Genomic DNA, 17,462 nt, shown 5'->3' on the forward strand with positions numbered 1-17,462 from the left:
TCTGACTGAGCTGATAACTGCAGCCAGCACCAAAACACAAAAATCTAACTTTATTTTATAGTATCTGCACAGAGTTGTCCAGGGGGAAAGTAGCATAGCCAATATGGAGAAATAGCATAAATAAAAGTCATATTTTTGGTCTTGCAATATGATTGGAAACTGCAAATGACTTGAATAGGGATAAATCATCTTGTTAATGGTTTCTACTCAACTTCGTTAACATATGACAAGAAGGAAGAAGGGAGAGGTCACAAGGATCTCTGCATAGTTAACTAAACAAAGAAAGAACTTGTGACTTTTGGCAGAGGGAGCCTGAAGAAAGGGATATGGCTGTTTGGGGAATGGAGCTGAAGCAGTTGGGAGTTCATTCCCTGAATGTTCCCCAGACTGTGGGGGCCCTGCCATCTCACAGCCCACTCTCCACACTTAATAGAGAAAGAGCACTCTCTCCAACAAAGAGCACTGTGACAACTGGATATCTACATGCAAATAAATAAAATTGAACTTATCTCACACCATCTGCAAAAATTGTATCAAACCAGTCATATTCAATGGTGAAAGACCAAGAGCTTTTGTTCTAAGATCAGGGACAGGATGAGGATGCCCTCTTTTGTCACTTTTGTTCTTCATGAAATTGGAAGTTCTAGCCAGAGAAATTAGGTAAGAAAAAGAAATAAAAGACATCCAAATTGGATAATAAAATCATCTGTGTTTGCATATGACATGATCTTATATGTAGAAAAAAACCTAAAGATTCCATACATATGCAAATGTTAGAACTATTAAATAAATTCAGTAATGTTGCAGAACACAAAAATCAATTGCATTTCTAACACTAACAAAAATGAACAATCTAAAAAGGAAATTAAGAAGATAATTCCACTTGCAATAGCATCAAAAAATGAAAATATTTAGCAATAAGCCTAAACAAGGATAAAAAAGACTTAGACACTAAAAACTGTAAAACACTGCTGAAAGAAAGTAAAGAATATGTATGTAAATGGAAAGATACCCCATGTTCATGGATTAGAAGACTTAATATTGTTAGGATGTCAATAGTACCCAAATCAATTTACATATTTGATATATCCCTATAAAAATTCCAGTAATTACTTTTAGTAGAAATAGAATGGAATCTCAAGAGATCCTGAATAGCCAAAAGGGATCCCAAATAGTCAAAACAATCTTGAAAAAAAAAAGTCTGAAGTCTTACACTACCTGATTTCAAAACTTATTATAAAGTTACTATAATCAAAACAGTATGGTACCAGCATGAAGTTAGGCACATAAGCCAATGAAATAGAATAAAGAGCCCAGTATAAAATCTTACATTTATGGTCAAATGATGTTTTTGTTTTTATTTTGTTTTATTTTTGTTTTGAGACAGGGTCTCTGTCACCCAGGCTAGAATGCTGTGGCATCATCATAGCTCACTGCAACCTCAAATTCTTGAGCTCAAATGATCCTCCTGCCTCAGCCTCCCAAGTAGCTGGGTCTATAGGTGTGCACCACCATGGTTGGTTAATTTTTCTATTTTTTTGTAGAGACAGAGACAGGGTTTCACTCTTGCTCAAGCTTGTCTCAAACTCCTGAGCTCAAGCAATCTTCGCACCTGGTCTCCTAGAGTGCAGAAGGCAGAAAGACAGTAGAATCATATACCTCAACTATTCTAATCAGGAGAAGGCACCAAGATTAGGGCAAGAGAAAGAGGTTGAAACTTAACTGGAGGCAGTGGCTCATGCATGTAATCCCAGCACTATGGGAGGCCAAAGAGGGAGCATCACTTGAAACCAGACATTTGGAACAGCCTGAGCAACTTAGCAAGACCCCATCTCCACAAAAATAAAATTACCTGGGCATGGTGGCATTTGCCTGCAATCCCAGGTACTTGGAAGGCTGAGGCAGGAGGATAACTTGAACCCGGGAATTTGAGATTGCTGTGAGCTATAATTATTTCACTGCACTACAGCCTGGGTAACAGCAGGAGAACCTGTCTCCAGAAAAAAAGAAAAAACAAGAATTTATGGTATGTAAATGATATCAAACGTTTATTAAGAAAGGAGATAAAACTGTCCAAGGGTGACAGTCCATTGTCCAAGGGAAAGTGGACTGTCCCAGGGTGCTGGAACTCTGCTGAGGGAACCTCAATTCCTATTCCACCTCCCCCCTGCTAAGGCCACCTACCTCACATTTCTGTGGGCTGGACACACCTCTTCCCAGCAATTCTGGCCCTATGGTGAGGCTCCTGCACCCCCAGAAGCCCCTTTTTACCTGCCCAACTGGTTCTGGTACAATCTGGGGGAGGAGGACAGGAGCAGCTCTTTCACATTTCCTAGTAACCTCCTGGAAGGAGGAGTTCCAGGATGAGGTGCAGGAGACTCTGTCTAGCCCCTGTGGTTGTTTGTTTTGATTGTGGTTGTTGTCATGGGCCCCTAAGAGCTTAGCAAATGAAGAGCTAAACACAAGTGTGGGGATTTACTTGGGGGTGGGGTGTGCCTGGAGAAGGTAGGAGTAGAGGTAGAAATTCTTCCTTTGTTTCAAGGCAGAGAAAATGAATCCGGTTGGTCCCAAGACACCCTGCAGCCTAAAGTATGTGAATACAGGCTCCTACTCAGGAGTCCTCAAACTTTTTAAACAGGGGGCCAGTTCACTGTCCCTCAGGCCGTTGAAGGGCCGAACTATAGTTTAAAAAAACACTATGAACAAATTCCTATGCACACTGCACATATCTTATTTTGAAGTAAAAAAACAAAATGGGAACAAATACAATCACACCACCTCATGTGGCCCACGGGCTGTAATTTGAGGATCCCTGAGTATTGACATGTGCCAGGCACAATGTTAATACTCTCCAAGAGAAGGCATACTTAGGGTTTAAGTTCAAGTTCTGACTCCCCATTTACTGTCTGTTTGACCTCAGAAAAGTTTCTTAATCTCTGTGAACTTTTATTTCTTTTCTTTTCTTTCTTCCTTCCCCTCACCAAAGAGACAGGTCTTGCTATGTTGCCCAGGTTGGAGTGCAGAGGCTATTCGTAGCATGATCATAGCTCATCACATCTGTTAACTACTGGACTCAAACAATCCCCTGGCCTTAGCCTCCCAGGTAGCTGGGACTACAGGTGCATTCCACCACATCTAGCACTGAACTTCCTTTTCTATGGCTGTTTCCAAATGGTTTGATAATGATGTAAAACTCTCAATTCAACAAACAGAAGACTGAGATCCATGCAGGCAGGGTCCTAATCCACATTGTTTATTGCAGTGTCTCCCTACCCCATGTACTTCTCACCTTTACAACTCCACACCTTTACCCGTGCCATATTCTCCACTCAGGATGCCTTTTTCTTTCCTCCACTCTCAACATCCTTCTTCAAAGCCTAACTTAGATGCTACCCGCATTACATTGGGGCAACTTCTGAGCCTGGGTTCTCTCCCAGTCCTTGCCCTAATTAGCACCAGAACTCCTAGGTCTGAAATTGTTGGACAGCCTAGGAGAGCAACAGCAGAGTGGCTAATTGTATGGGCTTAACCCTGGATAAGTTACTTCTCAATACCTCAGTTTGTTTATCTGAATAATGGCTTAATAATGGTATACCTACCCCACAGTGATATTCTTAGGTTTAAATGAGATTGTGAATTTATAATGAGGCCGGGCATGTAATAAGCCTTCAATAAATGTGGTCAACCTCTGTTGTCCAATATGGTTGCCATAAGCCACATGGGACAATTTAAAGTAAAATTAATCAATATGAACTTCAGTTCCTTAGTCACACTAACCATGTTTCACATGGGCCACTGGCTACCAAATATGCACACATTTCTAACAGGACAGCCTGGATACACAAAATGCCTATTGTCACTGCAGACAATGAGAAGAGGAGCACACAGTAAAATGCTCTGTACATCTGTGGCTTCGGGATATGTATGAAGGCTCATCACTCCTGGAGGACCCCCACCCCCTCCTTCTGGCCCTCCTTGCTCAGTCTCCGATGACCCCAGAAGTAACTGGAGCAACTCACATTGAAGGGGTTAGAGTGAGAAGAGAGACTGGTGAGAAACAGGTGGGATTAGGACCTAATGAGAGGGCAGTGGAGGAATCTGATCTCTGTAACCACCAGCCTGGCAGGAAGTGGGTGTGGACAGCAGCTGGGGCTTTCCATAAATTGAGGCTGGAATGTGAAGTGGGGCAGGGCTGATGTGTAGAGTTACTTAACTGCTCCTGAATACATGCACCAGGTGCTCCAGTTAGAACAAAATGGCCAAAGGTGGCCCCTCCTCCTTCTGGATCAAGCTATAGCAGGACCCCAGAGCAAGGAAGATATCAGGCAAGAAGATGACATCAGCTTACCTAAATTGACCAGAATAGAGACCTACGATAGCCCAGGGGTGAGGACCTAGGATGCACTAGGGGCAGGGGATCTGGAAAAGTCCTAGGTAGAATAGCATGGAAAGCCTTGTTGTGGGGAACAAGGTGAGCCCTTGAAGACCCCCTCAAGAAGGGCAAAATGTGACCACATGGCCATGATGCAGTCTCAAGCTGATGGTTTCTTTATAGACCATCATTGATGTGGTCTCTCCCTTCCTGGAGCTTCTAAGAGCTGAAGGAGAATAATCCCTTAGATATGCACCACCCTCAAAAGCCTCCATGTCCCATTAGATCTTCCCTCCAACCATGCAGAAGAGCAGAGCAAATGTTGATAGCCCCATTTTATAAATGAGGTGAGTGTTACTCAGAGATGCCATCTTGAAAGGTTTTATAGGGGAGTGGAGAGCATAGCTGGGCCTCATTGGCACATCAAATAGTGGAATGTCAGGTGGCCTGACAGAAATCAAAGGACAGAGAAACCTTCTGGGCTTTCCTCATCACCTTGCAATGAACTACTAGGTCCTTCCAGCTGTATGTGCCTCATTGCTCAGGTGTGTAAAGTCCCAAGAAACATCACCACCACTCAACGCCATCAATCTTCCCCCCACCTCTCTCTAGGGGTGCTGTGAAGACCGTTGGTTCAGAGGTTCAGAGGAGGTTCAGAGGACAAGGGGCCATGAACAAAGCCCCATCATCACCCTCATGACCCCAGAGATGGGATGAAAGAATAGCCATATGCGGGGCCCCTTAGTTTTTTCCCATGTCAGGGTTCTCAGGGCCAGCTCCTCAGGATAGGATTGGAAAGACATCAGGAAAACACAAACCTGCACCAACGACACCTTTTGAGTTCCATTTTCTGCCCCAGCCTATCTTCTTCTTGACTGTGGCTATTTGTCATGAAATAAGAATGTGAGCTTCCCACCCCCAGAGAAGTGAAGTAACTGTTTACTAGATTGACCTAGCTTCAGAATCCTGCCCTATTTGGGGGCTCTCTTCACTAGTGAGAAGGGGAAGGCAAGGCTCAGCTAGAAAGGTGTCCACAAGAAGTGGTATTTGCTCTGCCAAAGCAGTTATTACTAGAGGCCTGGGAGTGCTCAGGGGGTTCTCCAGACATTCACCCTGGGCCCAAGCCACAAGGAGCCAGCCTCCTTCCCTCCCAGGTGCTTTCTCCTGGCAGAGGACTTCTGGCATACCCTACCATGCCCATCCTTCCCCCTAGACCTATACCAGAGCCAAGCACAAGATCTCCCTTAATCCCAGTTATGTAATATGCAATCTAAACAGTTAGCCAAGGAGGAGGTACATAGAGCCACACCCAGGAGTGGAGGTGAAATCCCCAGCTGGGCCAGGGCTGACAAACTAGGGCTCGACCTCTGCCCATAGTGGTCACCACTCCTCAAGGCTCAGCCAGCACCATGAGTGGCCGAGTTGGAGACCTGAGCCCCAAACAGGCAGAGACCCTGGCCAAGGTGAGAGCCCCTCCCTTTGGGTCTTCAGGGGAAAAGGGCTGAAGGAGGTGGGAAGGGGTGGCTAGAAAGTTATCCCTTTCTGTTGATTCATCATGTTCTTGACATTGTCTCTTTGCTGTGACCTTTACAAGTGTCAAGTCTCACAGTGCCCAGTGACATCAGTCAGGGGTAGGGGTACAGTGAACAGCACCATTTTCTGGCAATATTGTGAGTGATGCCTACCCAGGATCAAGCCTAACTTCTTCCAATCCAGGGGCCAGACCCAGAGAGCTCCATCTGGCAGCTAGGCACCCTCATTCCTCCCTCCTATGCCCCTTAGGTGGGAGCTAAAGGATGCTGCTGGTCTGCCCTCTAGCTGTTCTTCCTCCCTCCCTAGGATCCTGAAAGAGGTCTAGTCTGTAAGAGCCTGTAAGAGCCCAGGAGACAGAGCAATGTGTTGTCATTCCCACAGTTAAGGGGGGAGAGGACACACAATTACTAACCATGTTTTTGTAGAAGATGGGATGGCAATAGGCAGAAGTTTTAGTGGAGGGGACTAAGATACACCCAAACTCCAATCCACTTACTCATCCATCCAACCATTTATCCTTCTTTCCATACACCCATTCATCTTCCCACCCACCCATCTGTCTATCCATCTCTACTTCATTCACCCACCCATCTCTTCTTTCCATTTACTGACTTATTCATCCTCCTACTCTTGGTCCATTCGTCCATCCAACCATCCGTCTATCCATCAGTCCAACCATCCATCCATCCATCCATCCATCCAACCATTCATCCACTCATTGATTTCTCCTTCTTTTTAACCATTTACCCACCCCTTCATTCAACCATCTATTCTTTCTTTCCATTTACTCACCCATATATCCTCCTTCCACTCACCCACTTATTCAACCATTAAACTATCCTTACATCAGCATGAACCATACTGCATGTGGGATGGAAAGAGAGGTGATGCAGGCAATCTGAGTCTGGAGGCCAAGGCTTAATGTGAGAGGGCCACTATAGCCAATGTCTCTCTTCCCAGTTCCAAGAAAATGTCCATGATGTGCTGCCTGCCCTGCCCAACCCTGATGATTACTTCCTTCTGCGTTGGCTCCGAGGTGAGGGCAGAGACAAGGAAGGTTGGGATCTGGGGATAGGAAGAAGGGCCTGGTCCAGCTGCCTAAGAATGATCCATGGATCTCAGGATCTGCTTCAGGTCTACTGAGGGAAGAGGGAAGGGAAGCAAGGTGCTACCCAGGCAGCCAGTGTCTTCCATAGCTTCCATTGGCCGGAAACAGACAAGGCAACCTCTTTCCTACCTCATGCCTTCCTTCCATCTTCCTACAGCTCGGAATTTTGATCTGCAGAAATCGGAGGCCATGCTCCGCAAGGTGAGAAACATCCACCCTGGAGATTCCAGGAGGGGTTTCATGGGGGAAATCAAGCTTCAAGCCCTTCCCTCCCTCCCCTTTATCAAGGTACTGGGAGCTCAGTGGGGTCTTACCACTCATTACCGTTTCAGTACATGGAGTTCCGGAAGATCATGGACATTGACCACATCCTTGATTGGCAACCCCCAGAGGTGAGCCAACACCTCCTAGACCCTCCATACTTCATAGACATGCCACCTAAGCAGCCTCTGGGCCACTGGGACCCTGGGTGAAGAGCAGCAAGGCCTGTGGAACCTCCTGGGTTTGCAGGCACCTCTCCTATAATGACAACGAATATTTCCTGAGGGCTTACAAGGTTTAGACCTGGGTGAGACTTTAAGTAGCATGAACTCATTTAAACATCACAACCCCATGAGGTATGTCCTATTGTTCCCACTTTAAAGATAGGAACACTGAGGCCCAGAAAAGGTTAGGCAACTTGCCCAAGTCCCACAGCCCAAGATAGGGCTGGGATTTGAGCTCATACCTGTCTGGTGCCCTAAACCTGGTCTCTTAGCCACAGTGGTTAGCAGGTACCTCTGTGCCCCTTCCCTAGGCCTCTGCTCAGAGCATCCTATCTGGGTGGGAAAGAAACTTAGCCCACCAAGGTGCTGAGAAGAATAGTGCAACCATGGTGTCTTAGTAGAGCAATGGTCACAGCTTCATTTCTGGGGCATGTGTTCTGGACCAGGCACTGTGCTCTGCCAACATGATCTCAGAGTCTTTTCCTTACAGACCCAAGACAGGGGGATTATCCAAATCATTTCACAGAAGAGGCAGTAGAAAGGGGCTTAAAAAGGTGATGTCACTTTCACAAGGACACACAGCAGGAATGCGTCAGTGTCTGTATTTGAACTAGATTTGTTGACCTTGAGAATCTCTGATCTCCATCACTAAACCCAGCTCCTATCCACAGAAGTGAATGTGGGAAGCAATGGGGGAAGAATTACGGAGTCCAGAGGCCTTGAACCAGGCCTGGCTGAGACCTGGTTTTGCCCATCATGAGCAAGGGCCTCCCCTGCAGGGACTTAACTTTTCTCATTTAGGACAACAGCACTGTTCACCAGGGGAGGGATCTGATCTGGGGGTTTCCAGGGAGATGAAATGATTCCAAGTTCTGTATATCTTTCCTTGCCCAGGTGATCCAAAAATACATGCCTGGGGGCCTGTGTGGCTATGACCGTGATGGGTGCCCTGTGTGGTATGACATCATTGGGCCACTAGACCCCAAGGGGCTGCTTTTCTCCGTCACCAAGCAGGACCTGCTCAAGACCAAGATGAGGGACTGTGAGCGCATCCTGCATGAGTGTGACCTGCAGACAGAGCGGGTGAGGCCCAGGCCATGTGGGGAGGGTGGCTGGGGGCAGGTGTCTTTGGGGGTGGGGGACAGTGGCATTCCCAGGAACACACCTGTGTTCTCTACTACCATAGTGGGGGAGCTCTTGAGTCAAACACCATCTCTATGGCCTTGAAAATTTACCTCACCCTTTCTGAGCCTATTTCTTCACCTATAAAACTGGGATAATAATAAATAGTGGTTGCAAAGATTAAATGAGATAACACAAGTGTATGGCTTATCACACAGGCAGCTAATACTGTTCCCTCTGAGTCTTTGCCTATGCCCCAGCACACACACACCTACCACACACAATTTCCTCTGGCTCATCCTGTGTATACTGTAGGTTTGAAACTTGTATGTCACCTTCTCTGAGACTCCTGTCCAGGCTAATTACCCTCTTCTGTGCTCCCACAGCCCCAGTGCTGACTCATTGCAACACTTATCACAGGACTGGGATACCCTGGTTGGTTGGCATCTCTCAGTCCAGACTGTGAACTCCTTAAGGACAAGAACTGTGCATTACTGAGCATTACCCAAGATAATTTCAGTATTTGGCACAAAAGAAATGCTTCATAGGCCAGGCATTACTGGTGGCTAATGCTTGTAATCCCAGTACTTTGGAAGGCAGAGGCAGGAGGGTTGCTTGAGGCCATGAGTTTGAGGCAAGCCTGGACAACATCGCAAGACCCCATCTCTACAGAATATTTTTTTAAATTAGCTGGACATGGTGGCATGTGTTTGTAGTCCGAGCTACTCAGGAGATTGAAGGAAGAGGATCACTTAAGCCCAGGAATTAAAGATTATAGTGAGGAATGATTGTGCCACTGCATTCTATCCTGGCCAACAAAGTGAAAATCTGTCTCTAAAAAAGTAAACAAATAAATAAATAAATTCTTAATAAATATCAGTTGGACAAATGGAATGATGAATGGATGAATGAATGGTAATATAAATGGATTACATCAATTCACCCAACGGATTGATTTATAAAGGGGTAGATGGGTGGATGATGGATGAATAGATGGATCAATGTTGGATGGTTGGATGGATGGATGATGGTTAGGTGAGTGAGTGAATAGGTGGATGGGTGGAGAAATGCATTCATTGTTTTGTTCACTTGCTCCTCTGAGGACAGATTGAGGGGGGGGGTGCCGGAAGGAGCCCTGAAGAGTCATGTACTTGATTCACCTTCTCTCAAGCCTGTACACTGAACTCTGGAAACACTCCTTGCTCTCATGTTGCAGCTGGGGAAGAAGATTGAGACCATCGTGATGATATTTGACTGTGAGGGCCTAGGGCTGAAACACTTTTGGAAACCTCTGGTGGAAGTGTACCAGGAGGTGAGGAGAAGGGCCACGGGCACCTGCCACTTGCTTTGATGACCAGGTTGGCTGGCTATGATGTTGCCACTCACCTGGAACATATTCTTCTTAGTAAAGTATCTCAAGAATGGAAGAATAAGTATCCAATGTACTCAGCCCTACTATGAAACTAATTTATGGCTTTCACTTGAAAGCTATAACCCAGTTATAACCTAAGAATAGGGGGAAGGGGGAAAGGGAGGGGAGGGAGGGGGGAGGTAGGTGGAGGGAGGGTGATTGGTGGGATTACACCTGTGGTGCATCTTACAAGGGTATATGTGAAACTTAGTAAATGTAGAATGTAAATGTCTTAACACAATAACTAAGAAAATGCCAGGAAGGCTATGTTAACCAGTGTGATGAAAATGTGTCAAATGGTCTATAAAACCAGTGTATGTTGCCCCATGATTGCATTAATGTACACAGCTAAGATTTAATAATAACAATAAAAAATAAGATTTATTAAAAAAATTCCTTGGGCTTTATTGCTAGGACTCAAGACCCAAAGGGCCTTAATATGTTTCCTAGAAGATCCCACAGAGCAAACCTTAGGAGACCATAGGGGCCACCTTCTTTCAAACCCTTCCCAGGCCTGTCACCCCTTGTCTGTGACTTAGGCAAGTCAGTTCACCTCTCCACACTTAAGTTTCCTTACCTACAAAATAGTGAATAGTTATTTGGTGGATACTTCAGTGAATTGTTATGTAAAGCATATACACATGTGCTTGGCAAATGTTAACATTTAATACTTGGCAAATAGTAGTTAATATTAAATAAATAGTAGCCATTATTATTACACTATCATTACTATGACATTTACTCTAAAAATGATTACTATGCATTTATTATTAGGATGTGGTTATAACAGTTAGAGGTGAGATGGTGGGATGGAAAAAGGGGGAAGCGATGGCAAGAAGGCAAGCCCTCCACAGCCTCTAGCTTCCAGACAGGAGATTGCAAAAGAGATACAGGTAGGAAAAGATGAAGTGTGTGCTCTGATGGGGTCTGTCTTTCACAGTTCTTTGGCCTCCTTGAAGAGAACTACCCAGAGACTCTGAAGTTTATGCTTATTGTGAAAGGTGTGTGGCAAGTGACCTCACTTACCTGTACCTCGGTTTCCTCATCTGTACTCTAAGTTTGATAATAGTGCCTTTGTCCCAAGGTTATGAGACAGGTTGGCTATGTCCCAAGGTTATGAGACAGGTGAGACAGATTGGTTGCTTGGCTGCATTCAAATCAATTGCAGTGCCTGGCACATTGTAAGTTATTAATAAATGGTAACTGCAATGGTAACAGTTGACCTCATTGCAAGAGGAGGCAGCTCCCACCACACCTCTTCCAGGAATTCCCCCCTCATTTCTCCTGCCATGATGATCTCTCCCTCCTCTGACTGCTGCTGGCAATGGAAGCTAGTGAAGCCCAATATTTCCCTTCCTTTTAGCTGTGTTCTGGGGGACTTCTAGTTGTCCTATATATATGTTCATCTTGTTTTTCTGGCCAAGTTGTGTGCTCCTTGAAGGTGGGGACTCTGATTCTTCACTTCTGTTATATCCCTCACAGACCTGGGGGCCATGCATGGTAGATGCTCAATTGATATTTGGGTGGTGGTTGTTTGGGTGGGTGGAGGGTAGATGGAAGGATGGAAGTATGTTTTATGGTTGGCTGGTTGGTTGGTCAATTAGTGGCTTGGTTGGTTGTCCAGTTGACTGGCCTGTTATTTTCTTGGCTAGTTGACTGACTGGTGGTTGGCTGAAGAATTGGCTGACTGGTTGTTAGCTTTGTTGACTGATTGGGTGCTAGCAGGCAGGTTGGTTAGTTGCCTAGCTGGTTTGTTGTTTGGCTATATCTTGGGTGGTTAGCTAGAGGGTTATTTGAATGTTTGACTGGCTAGAAGGCACTATTAGTTGAGTGGTTGTCTGGCTGTTCAGATGGATGATTGGTTTGCTGTTTGGCTGGTTTGTTAGGTGATTCAATAGGTTGGCTGGCTAGAAGGTAAATTTAATTTGTTGATTATTTGTTGACAGGTTAACTGGTTTGTTGAATAGTTGGTTGGCTGTTTGGTAGATTGGCTGGTTATTGATTGACTGAAAGGGTGGCTGATTAGAAGTTTGACTGGATGGCTGGTTTGTTGTGTGGGTGACTTATCAATAGGATGATTGATCACATGATTGGTTAGTTGACTATCTTTTGGCTGGTTGACTTGTTGGTTGATAGCTTCTTGGGTGCAGAACATTGGAAACTGGCCAGGATTATTCATGACTCCTTTGGATCACTGGCTGGAACCATTATGGGGAGTGGCCCAGTGAAATTCTCTTCTTCTCATTATTCTTACTTGTGTCTCTCCAGCCACCAAACTGTTCCCTGTGGGTTACAACCTCATGAAACCATTCCTGAGTGAGGACACTCGCAGAAAAATAGTAGTGTTGGGAAGTAAGTATTAATAGTTCTACCTTAAATCCCTATATGACATTCGGTGTGAGATTTGGTGCCCATCACCCATTCCAAAACTCTACATATCATCTAAAGTCAGGGGCTTCTTTCCAAAAGTGAGGTGGTTTTTACCTTATTGAGTTACCTATGCCTTGTCCCCTGCCATATCCCTTTGGTGAATATGGACTCCACACCTACCTTCTTATCAGTTTCAGTTTGCTCACTTGCCAACCTCTGGTCTATGGATCTCAGTTTCCTTTCAACACTTACAACCTCAGTGCTTCTAACCAAGGCTGGAGAGAATAAAGAAGAAGAACAGGAAGAATAACCATGAATCAGAGAAGGGAAGTCCAATAAGAAGGGACTGGATAAGTAAATAATGGTGCATCCATTTGATAAATTATGGGCAGCCATAAAAAAGTAATGCTGTCAGTGAATATTAATGTCATGGAAAAACGTCACTAAGTAAAACAAAAAAGTAGATTACAAAGTGCTGTGAACAGTATAATCATATTTTTATAAAAACAAATATAGGCTCGGTACCTGTCACTCAGTGGCTAGGATGCCAGCCACATACACTGGGGCTGGCAGGTTCGACCCCAGCCCAGGCCTGCCAAACAACAATGACAACTACAACCAAAAAATATCCAGGCATTGTGGTGGGAGCCTATAGTCCCAGCTACTTGGGAAGCTGAGGCAGGAGAATCATTTAAGCCCAACAGTTTGAGGTTGGTGTGAGCTGTGACGCCATGGCACTCTACTGAGGGTGACAGAGTGAGACACTGCCTCACAAAAAAAAAAAAAAAGGAAAGAAATACAACAAAATATTAATTTTTGATGGTGACAAATCTTGCGTTTTCTTCTTTTATTCTTTGTATTTTTCTATATTTTCTAAACTTTGTATAATGACATGTATTAATTTTATAAGTAGGAAAAACAGTTGCATTTTAAAATGACAGAGTGAAAGAAAGATAGAAGGGAACTAGTTCTTAACCCCAAACCAATGACTCTAGGTTTTGAGGAAAACCCCCAACCAGGTTAATCAGATCACAGTATCAGGAGAGCTGAGGATCCAGGGCAAGGGCAGTGAGGTGATGTTTTATAAGTCTTTACTTTCTCTCCCTTCCTAATACCAACCTGTAGCCTTAAGCCACAGGTGGCCTTCTAGGTCCTTAAGTGCAGCCTTTTGACTAAATCCAAATTTTACAGAACAAATCGTTCTATTGATTAAAAGGGATGCAGCAGAAAAATCTGAAGGGGACCTCAGATTTTCTTGCCTCCTTTCGTGCTTAAAAATGAACCATCTTGAAATCAGAAGACAACAGATTCCCCATCTCTGCAGCCCCTGGTGCTGCATAGTTCCATTGGGATGGGGAGCTTGGTGGATTGTGAGTTAGCCTAGTTTGAGGGGCACAGGCACATGCCTTCTAAACCAGCCAAATCCTGGAGCAGTGTTAGTAACTGCTATAGTCCATACCCCAAGTCCAAGGCCTCTGCCCCCTGGGTGCCCCACGATGTTCTGCACAGTTGGTCCTGGTGTGCTGGGCATTGTGGTCTTCACCTTTATCTCACTGGAGAGAAGGAATCTCCCATGGCCATGTAATCTAGGCCATATAGCCTATATTAGCCATAGGGCTGGGGCAATGGTGACAGCCAGAACACAGAACCCTTAAAGCCATGTGTAAGGACATGAAGAACACTAACGGGCTTTATGGTCATGGTGATTTAAGCTGGAGAAAGGGGAAAAGTCCCTCCAAAGGCCCAGAGTTGTCCATCCACCAAGTGGTCTGACTTGGATGTGCCCTTACTTAATGACACCAACAAAGTCCTTAACCTCACTGTGCTTTAAAGACATCTTGAGACAATTAGACAACTCTTAGCTTTACTACTTATAAGTAGGAAAGATTGAGCAATCCATCCACCAAAGGGAAATGTATTTCCACAGCAACATGATACTGAGAAAGACACTTCCTACAGCTTGAGGCTTGGGAGGCTGGTCTTCTTCCCAAGTTCAGGTCACCCTGGTGGGATGATTGGTCCCCTTCAGGCTTGACAACCACCCTTTAATTCCCCTACTCCCAGATAACTGGAAGGAAGGTTTGCTGAAACTCATCAGCCCTGAGGAACTGCCTGCCCAGTTTGGGGGGACCCTGACTGACCCAGATGGGAACCCCAAATGTTTAAGCAAGGTATGAAAAGCCCTCCCCAGGACAGGGGAGGTTAGCTGGGTTCCCCTCCTAGATACTCATTCAGAGTACTCATTTTGTAGAGACCTGAGAGATCTAGGTGCTGAGCTAGACAGTCCAGCCCTGCCCTTACTGAGGTCACAGCAACTGTAAAGGCAAACAAGAAATGAATGAGTGTTGCCCCAGGGGGGTGTGCATGGAGGGGAGCTCCCAGAGGAAGTCCTGACCCAGTGTGGATGGTCAAAAAAGGCTTGAGAAGATGTGGGACTGGGACAAGATGAGCAGGATACTTCCGGGAGACAGTGAAAGTGTCCCAGGCAGGAGGAAGACAGACAATGACCATGAGAGAGGAGCAATCCTGTCCTATCCAATGTCCGCAGATCAACTATGGTGGGGAGATCCCCAAGTCCATGTATGTGCGGGACCAGGTGAAGACACAGTACGAAAACTCAGTGCAGATCAACCGTGGCTCCTCCCACCAAGTAGAGTACGAGATCCTGTTTCCAGGCTGTGTCCTCAGGTAGGGACAGGCCACTGTCCCACCCTTGGCTGGGCCCTAACCCCTTGGGAACCTATCTAGCTGAGAACCAACCTGTCTTCTCTCTCCTTTGCAGATGGCAGTTTGCATCAGATGGTGGGGACATTGGCTTTGGAGTTTTCCTGAAGACCAAGATGGGGGAGCGGCAGAGGGCTGGGGAAATGACAGAGGTGCTGCCCAGCCAGCGCTGCAATGCCCACATGGTGCCTGAGGATGGGAGTCTCACCTGCTCAGAAGCTGGTGTCTGTAAGTCTGCCCTGCCTAAGCCCTAGCTCCCAAAGAGTGGAGCCACCTGTCCCATGGTTTAGGGAAGGAAATAGAGGGCAATGACATGCTCCCTTCCGGAGACACACACACAGCCTATGTTAGCACCATTTATTCACACAGCTGCTCACTCAGTCCACACTTATGAGCACCTTCTATGTGCCAAGAGCCGGAGACATACAGGCCCCAGAGGGTTTGAAGGGCCACAACTTAAGCCACAGGCAAGGGATAATAAAGCTGGTGTGGCTTTCCTTGTGAAGAAATTAGAGCTCTGAGATGTCAATCAGCTTGCACAGACCCACAGGCTGAGCGTGGTGCCAGAGTCCCAGCTCAGCCTTGGGGTAGCTACATAACCCTGGCAAAAGTCTGACAAATCTGGGAAGGACCCTCAGGACCCTCAGTTTGCTCACCTGTGAACTAGGGATTACAACCCCTGGCTCTTGGGGTGGTTGTGAGGAAGTAAAGGGTGTCCAGCAGGCCTAGTCCAAGACACCACTTCATCTGAGGGGCCTGGAAGGCCTCTAATGTTCCAGCCATCCCCTTTGCAGCACCTTCATGTGAATGAGTGTCCAGGTGTGGAGACAATGGAATGCAATCAGCATTGTTCTCATTGTCAGTGGCGTCACTGAAGGCCTGGGCACATGCCAAGAGGAGGGCAAAGTTTGTTTACAGGCCCTGCTCAGGGGTAGCAGGTGGCATTCCCATGGAGAAAGGAAAAGGTGTGGTGGGAACTTGACCCAGCTTGTCAAACAAAACCAGTGAGAACACAAGCCTGTCATCTTCTGTGGCCAGGCAGGGATAAAGAGAGTGGGAAGCTATCCCAATTGCTCATCTTTCCATCTATCCCCCAGATGTCCTGCGCTTTGACAACACCTATAGCTTTGTCCACGCCAAGAAGGTCAGCTTCACAGTGGAGGTACTGCTTCCAGATGAGGGGATGCAGAAATATGAGGAGGAGCTAACCCCTGTCTAGGTGGCTCCCTCAATTCTTAGAGACCCCAGGACCCTCTGCTTTCTCTCTATATATCCTATCCTCCCCACCTCTGAAATTGATCTTTAATCTTTCTGTGTCTGTAATGTTAGTGAGTACATAAAGAGCTTCCCTGGGGAAGACTCAGCTGCTGTGGAAAGGCATTAGAGGCACAGCCTTGGAGAGCAGCAAGGCTGCAGAAGAGAAAAAAAAGCAAGGGTAAAGGCAAGAGGTGTATGCCACTGAAACTCAAGAAATAGGAAAATGAATCTCTCATCCTTTGTCCTCATCTCCAGTAAGGCTTTTGCATGTGCTTGAATTCCTTCCCTGTGACCTGTGAGCAACTTGGGTTGGAGATATATCTAAGTCCTTTTTACTTCCACTCCTTATATAGTTGATGCTGAGTGCATACTTACAGAGTTGAAAGGGGAGGGAGCAGTGATGCATGGGCATGTGGGAGGAGGAGCTAATGTGGGGTGGGTTTGAGCACCTTGGACTGGGGCTTGAGGCATGGCTGGGATGGACTGTCCTGAAGATCCAGTCCATCCAGCCTCCAGAAAGGCCACATGCCTCTGACAGGAGATGCCCGCACCAGACTTTGTCTGACTTGCAGCACTCAGGTTGCCCCATCTATCACCTCCACCTACACCCCCTTCCTTTGGAGCTCACAGCTTATATTTTAAGTAACTAAAGGAATCTCTTGAAAATAAAGGAATTTACATCTTAGCTCTAGTGGCTTCCTGTCATAATAATAAAAAGAAAAATCACAGCTATCATTTGGTGAGTCCTCTTTATGTACCAGAAACTATGCCAAGCAGTTTATAAGCTTAGCTCATTCATTCTCACACTGTCTCCAAGGCCACTTATCATGGCTACTTTGTGGATAAAGAAACTGAGGTTCAAAGAGATGAAGCTACTCACTCAACATCATATAGCTTAAGTGGCAGATCCTGGACTTAGGAGTCTTTTTTTTTCTTTATTCCAAAGACATTGCTCTTAATTGCCCTATAATGACACCTCCTACGATTCCACTTTTACAAAGGAGAGGAGAAAGCATGACTTGTTTGTTGTAGATCCAGAAAAAATAGCCTGGGTGTCACCTTCTCTAATCCCTGTTTGTG

At 45.8% G+C, this 17,462-nt stretch overlaps 1 protein-coding gene across 1 annotated transcript; it reads left to right on the plus strand.

The window, feature by feature from the left end:
- The first annotated feature begins 5,701 nt into the window (after window positions 1–5,701).
- LOC128583886 (SEC14-like protein 3) lies at window positions 5,702–16,988 on the plus strand. Its single transcript, XM_053588531.1, has 12 exons — window positions 5,702–5,835; window positions 6,866–6,941; window positions 7,171–7,214; window positions 7,346–7,405; window positions 8,393–8,581; window positions 9,837–9,932; window positions 10,972–11,032; window positions 12,300–12,383; window positions 14,466–14,572; window positions 14,950–15,089; window positions 15,184–15,353; window positions 16,223–16,988. Exons 1-12 carry the CDS (start codon window positions 5,782–5,784, stop codon window positions 16,342–16,344), a joined length of 1,203 nt encoding a protein of 400 aa, XP_053444506.1. The 5' UTR covers window positions 5,702–5,781; the 3' UTR covers window positions 16,345–16,988.
- Window positions 16,989–17,462: the final 474 nt, after the last annotated feature.

Source organism: Nycticebus coucang, chromosome 4, assembly GCF_027406575.1.
Source record: "Nycticebus coucang isolate mNycCou1 chromosome 4, mNycCou1.pri, whole genome shotgun sequence".
Classification (NCBI taxonomy): Eukaryota; Metazoa; Chordata; class Mammalia; order Primates; family Lorisidae; genus Nycticebus; species Nycticebus coucang.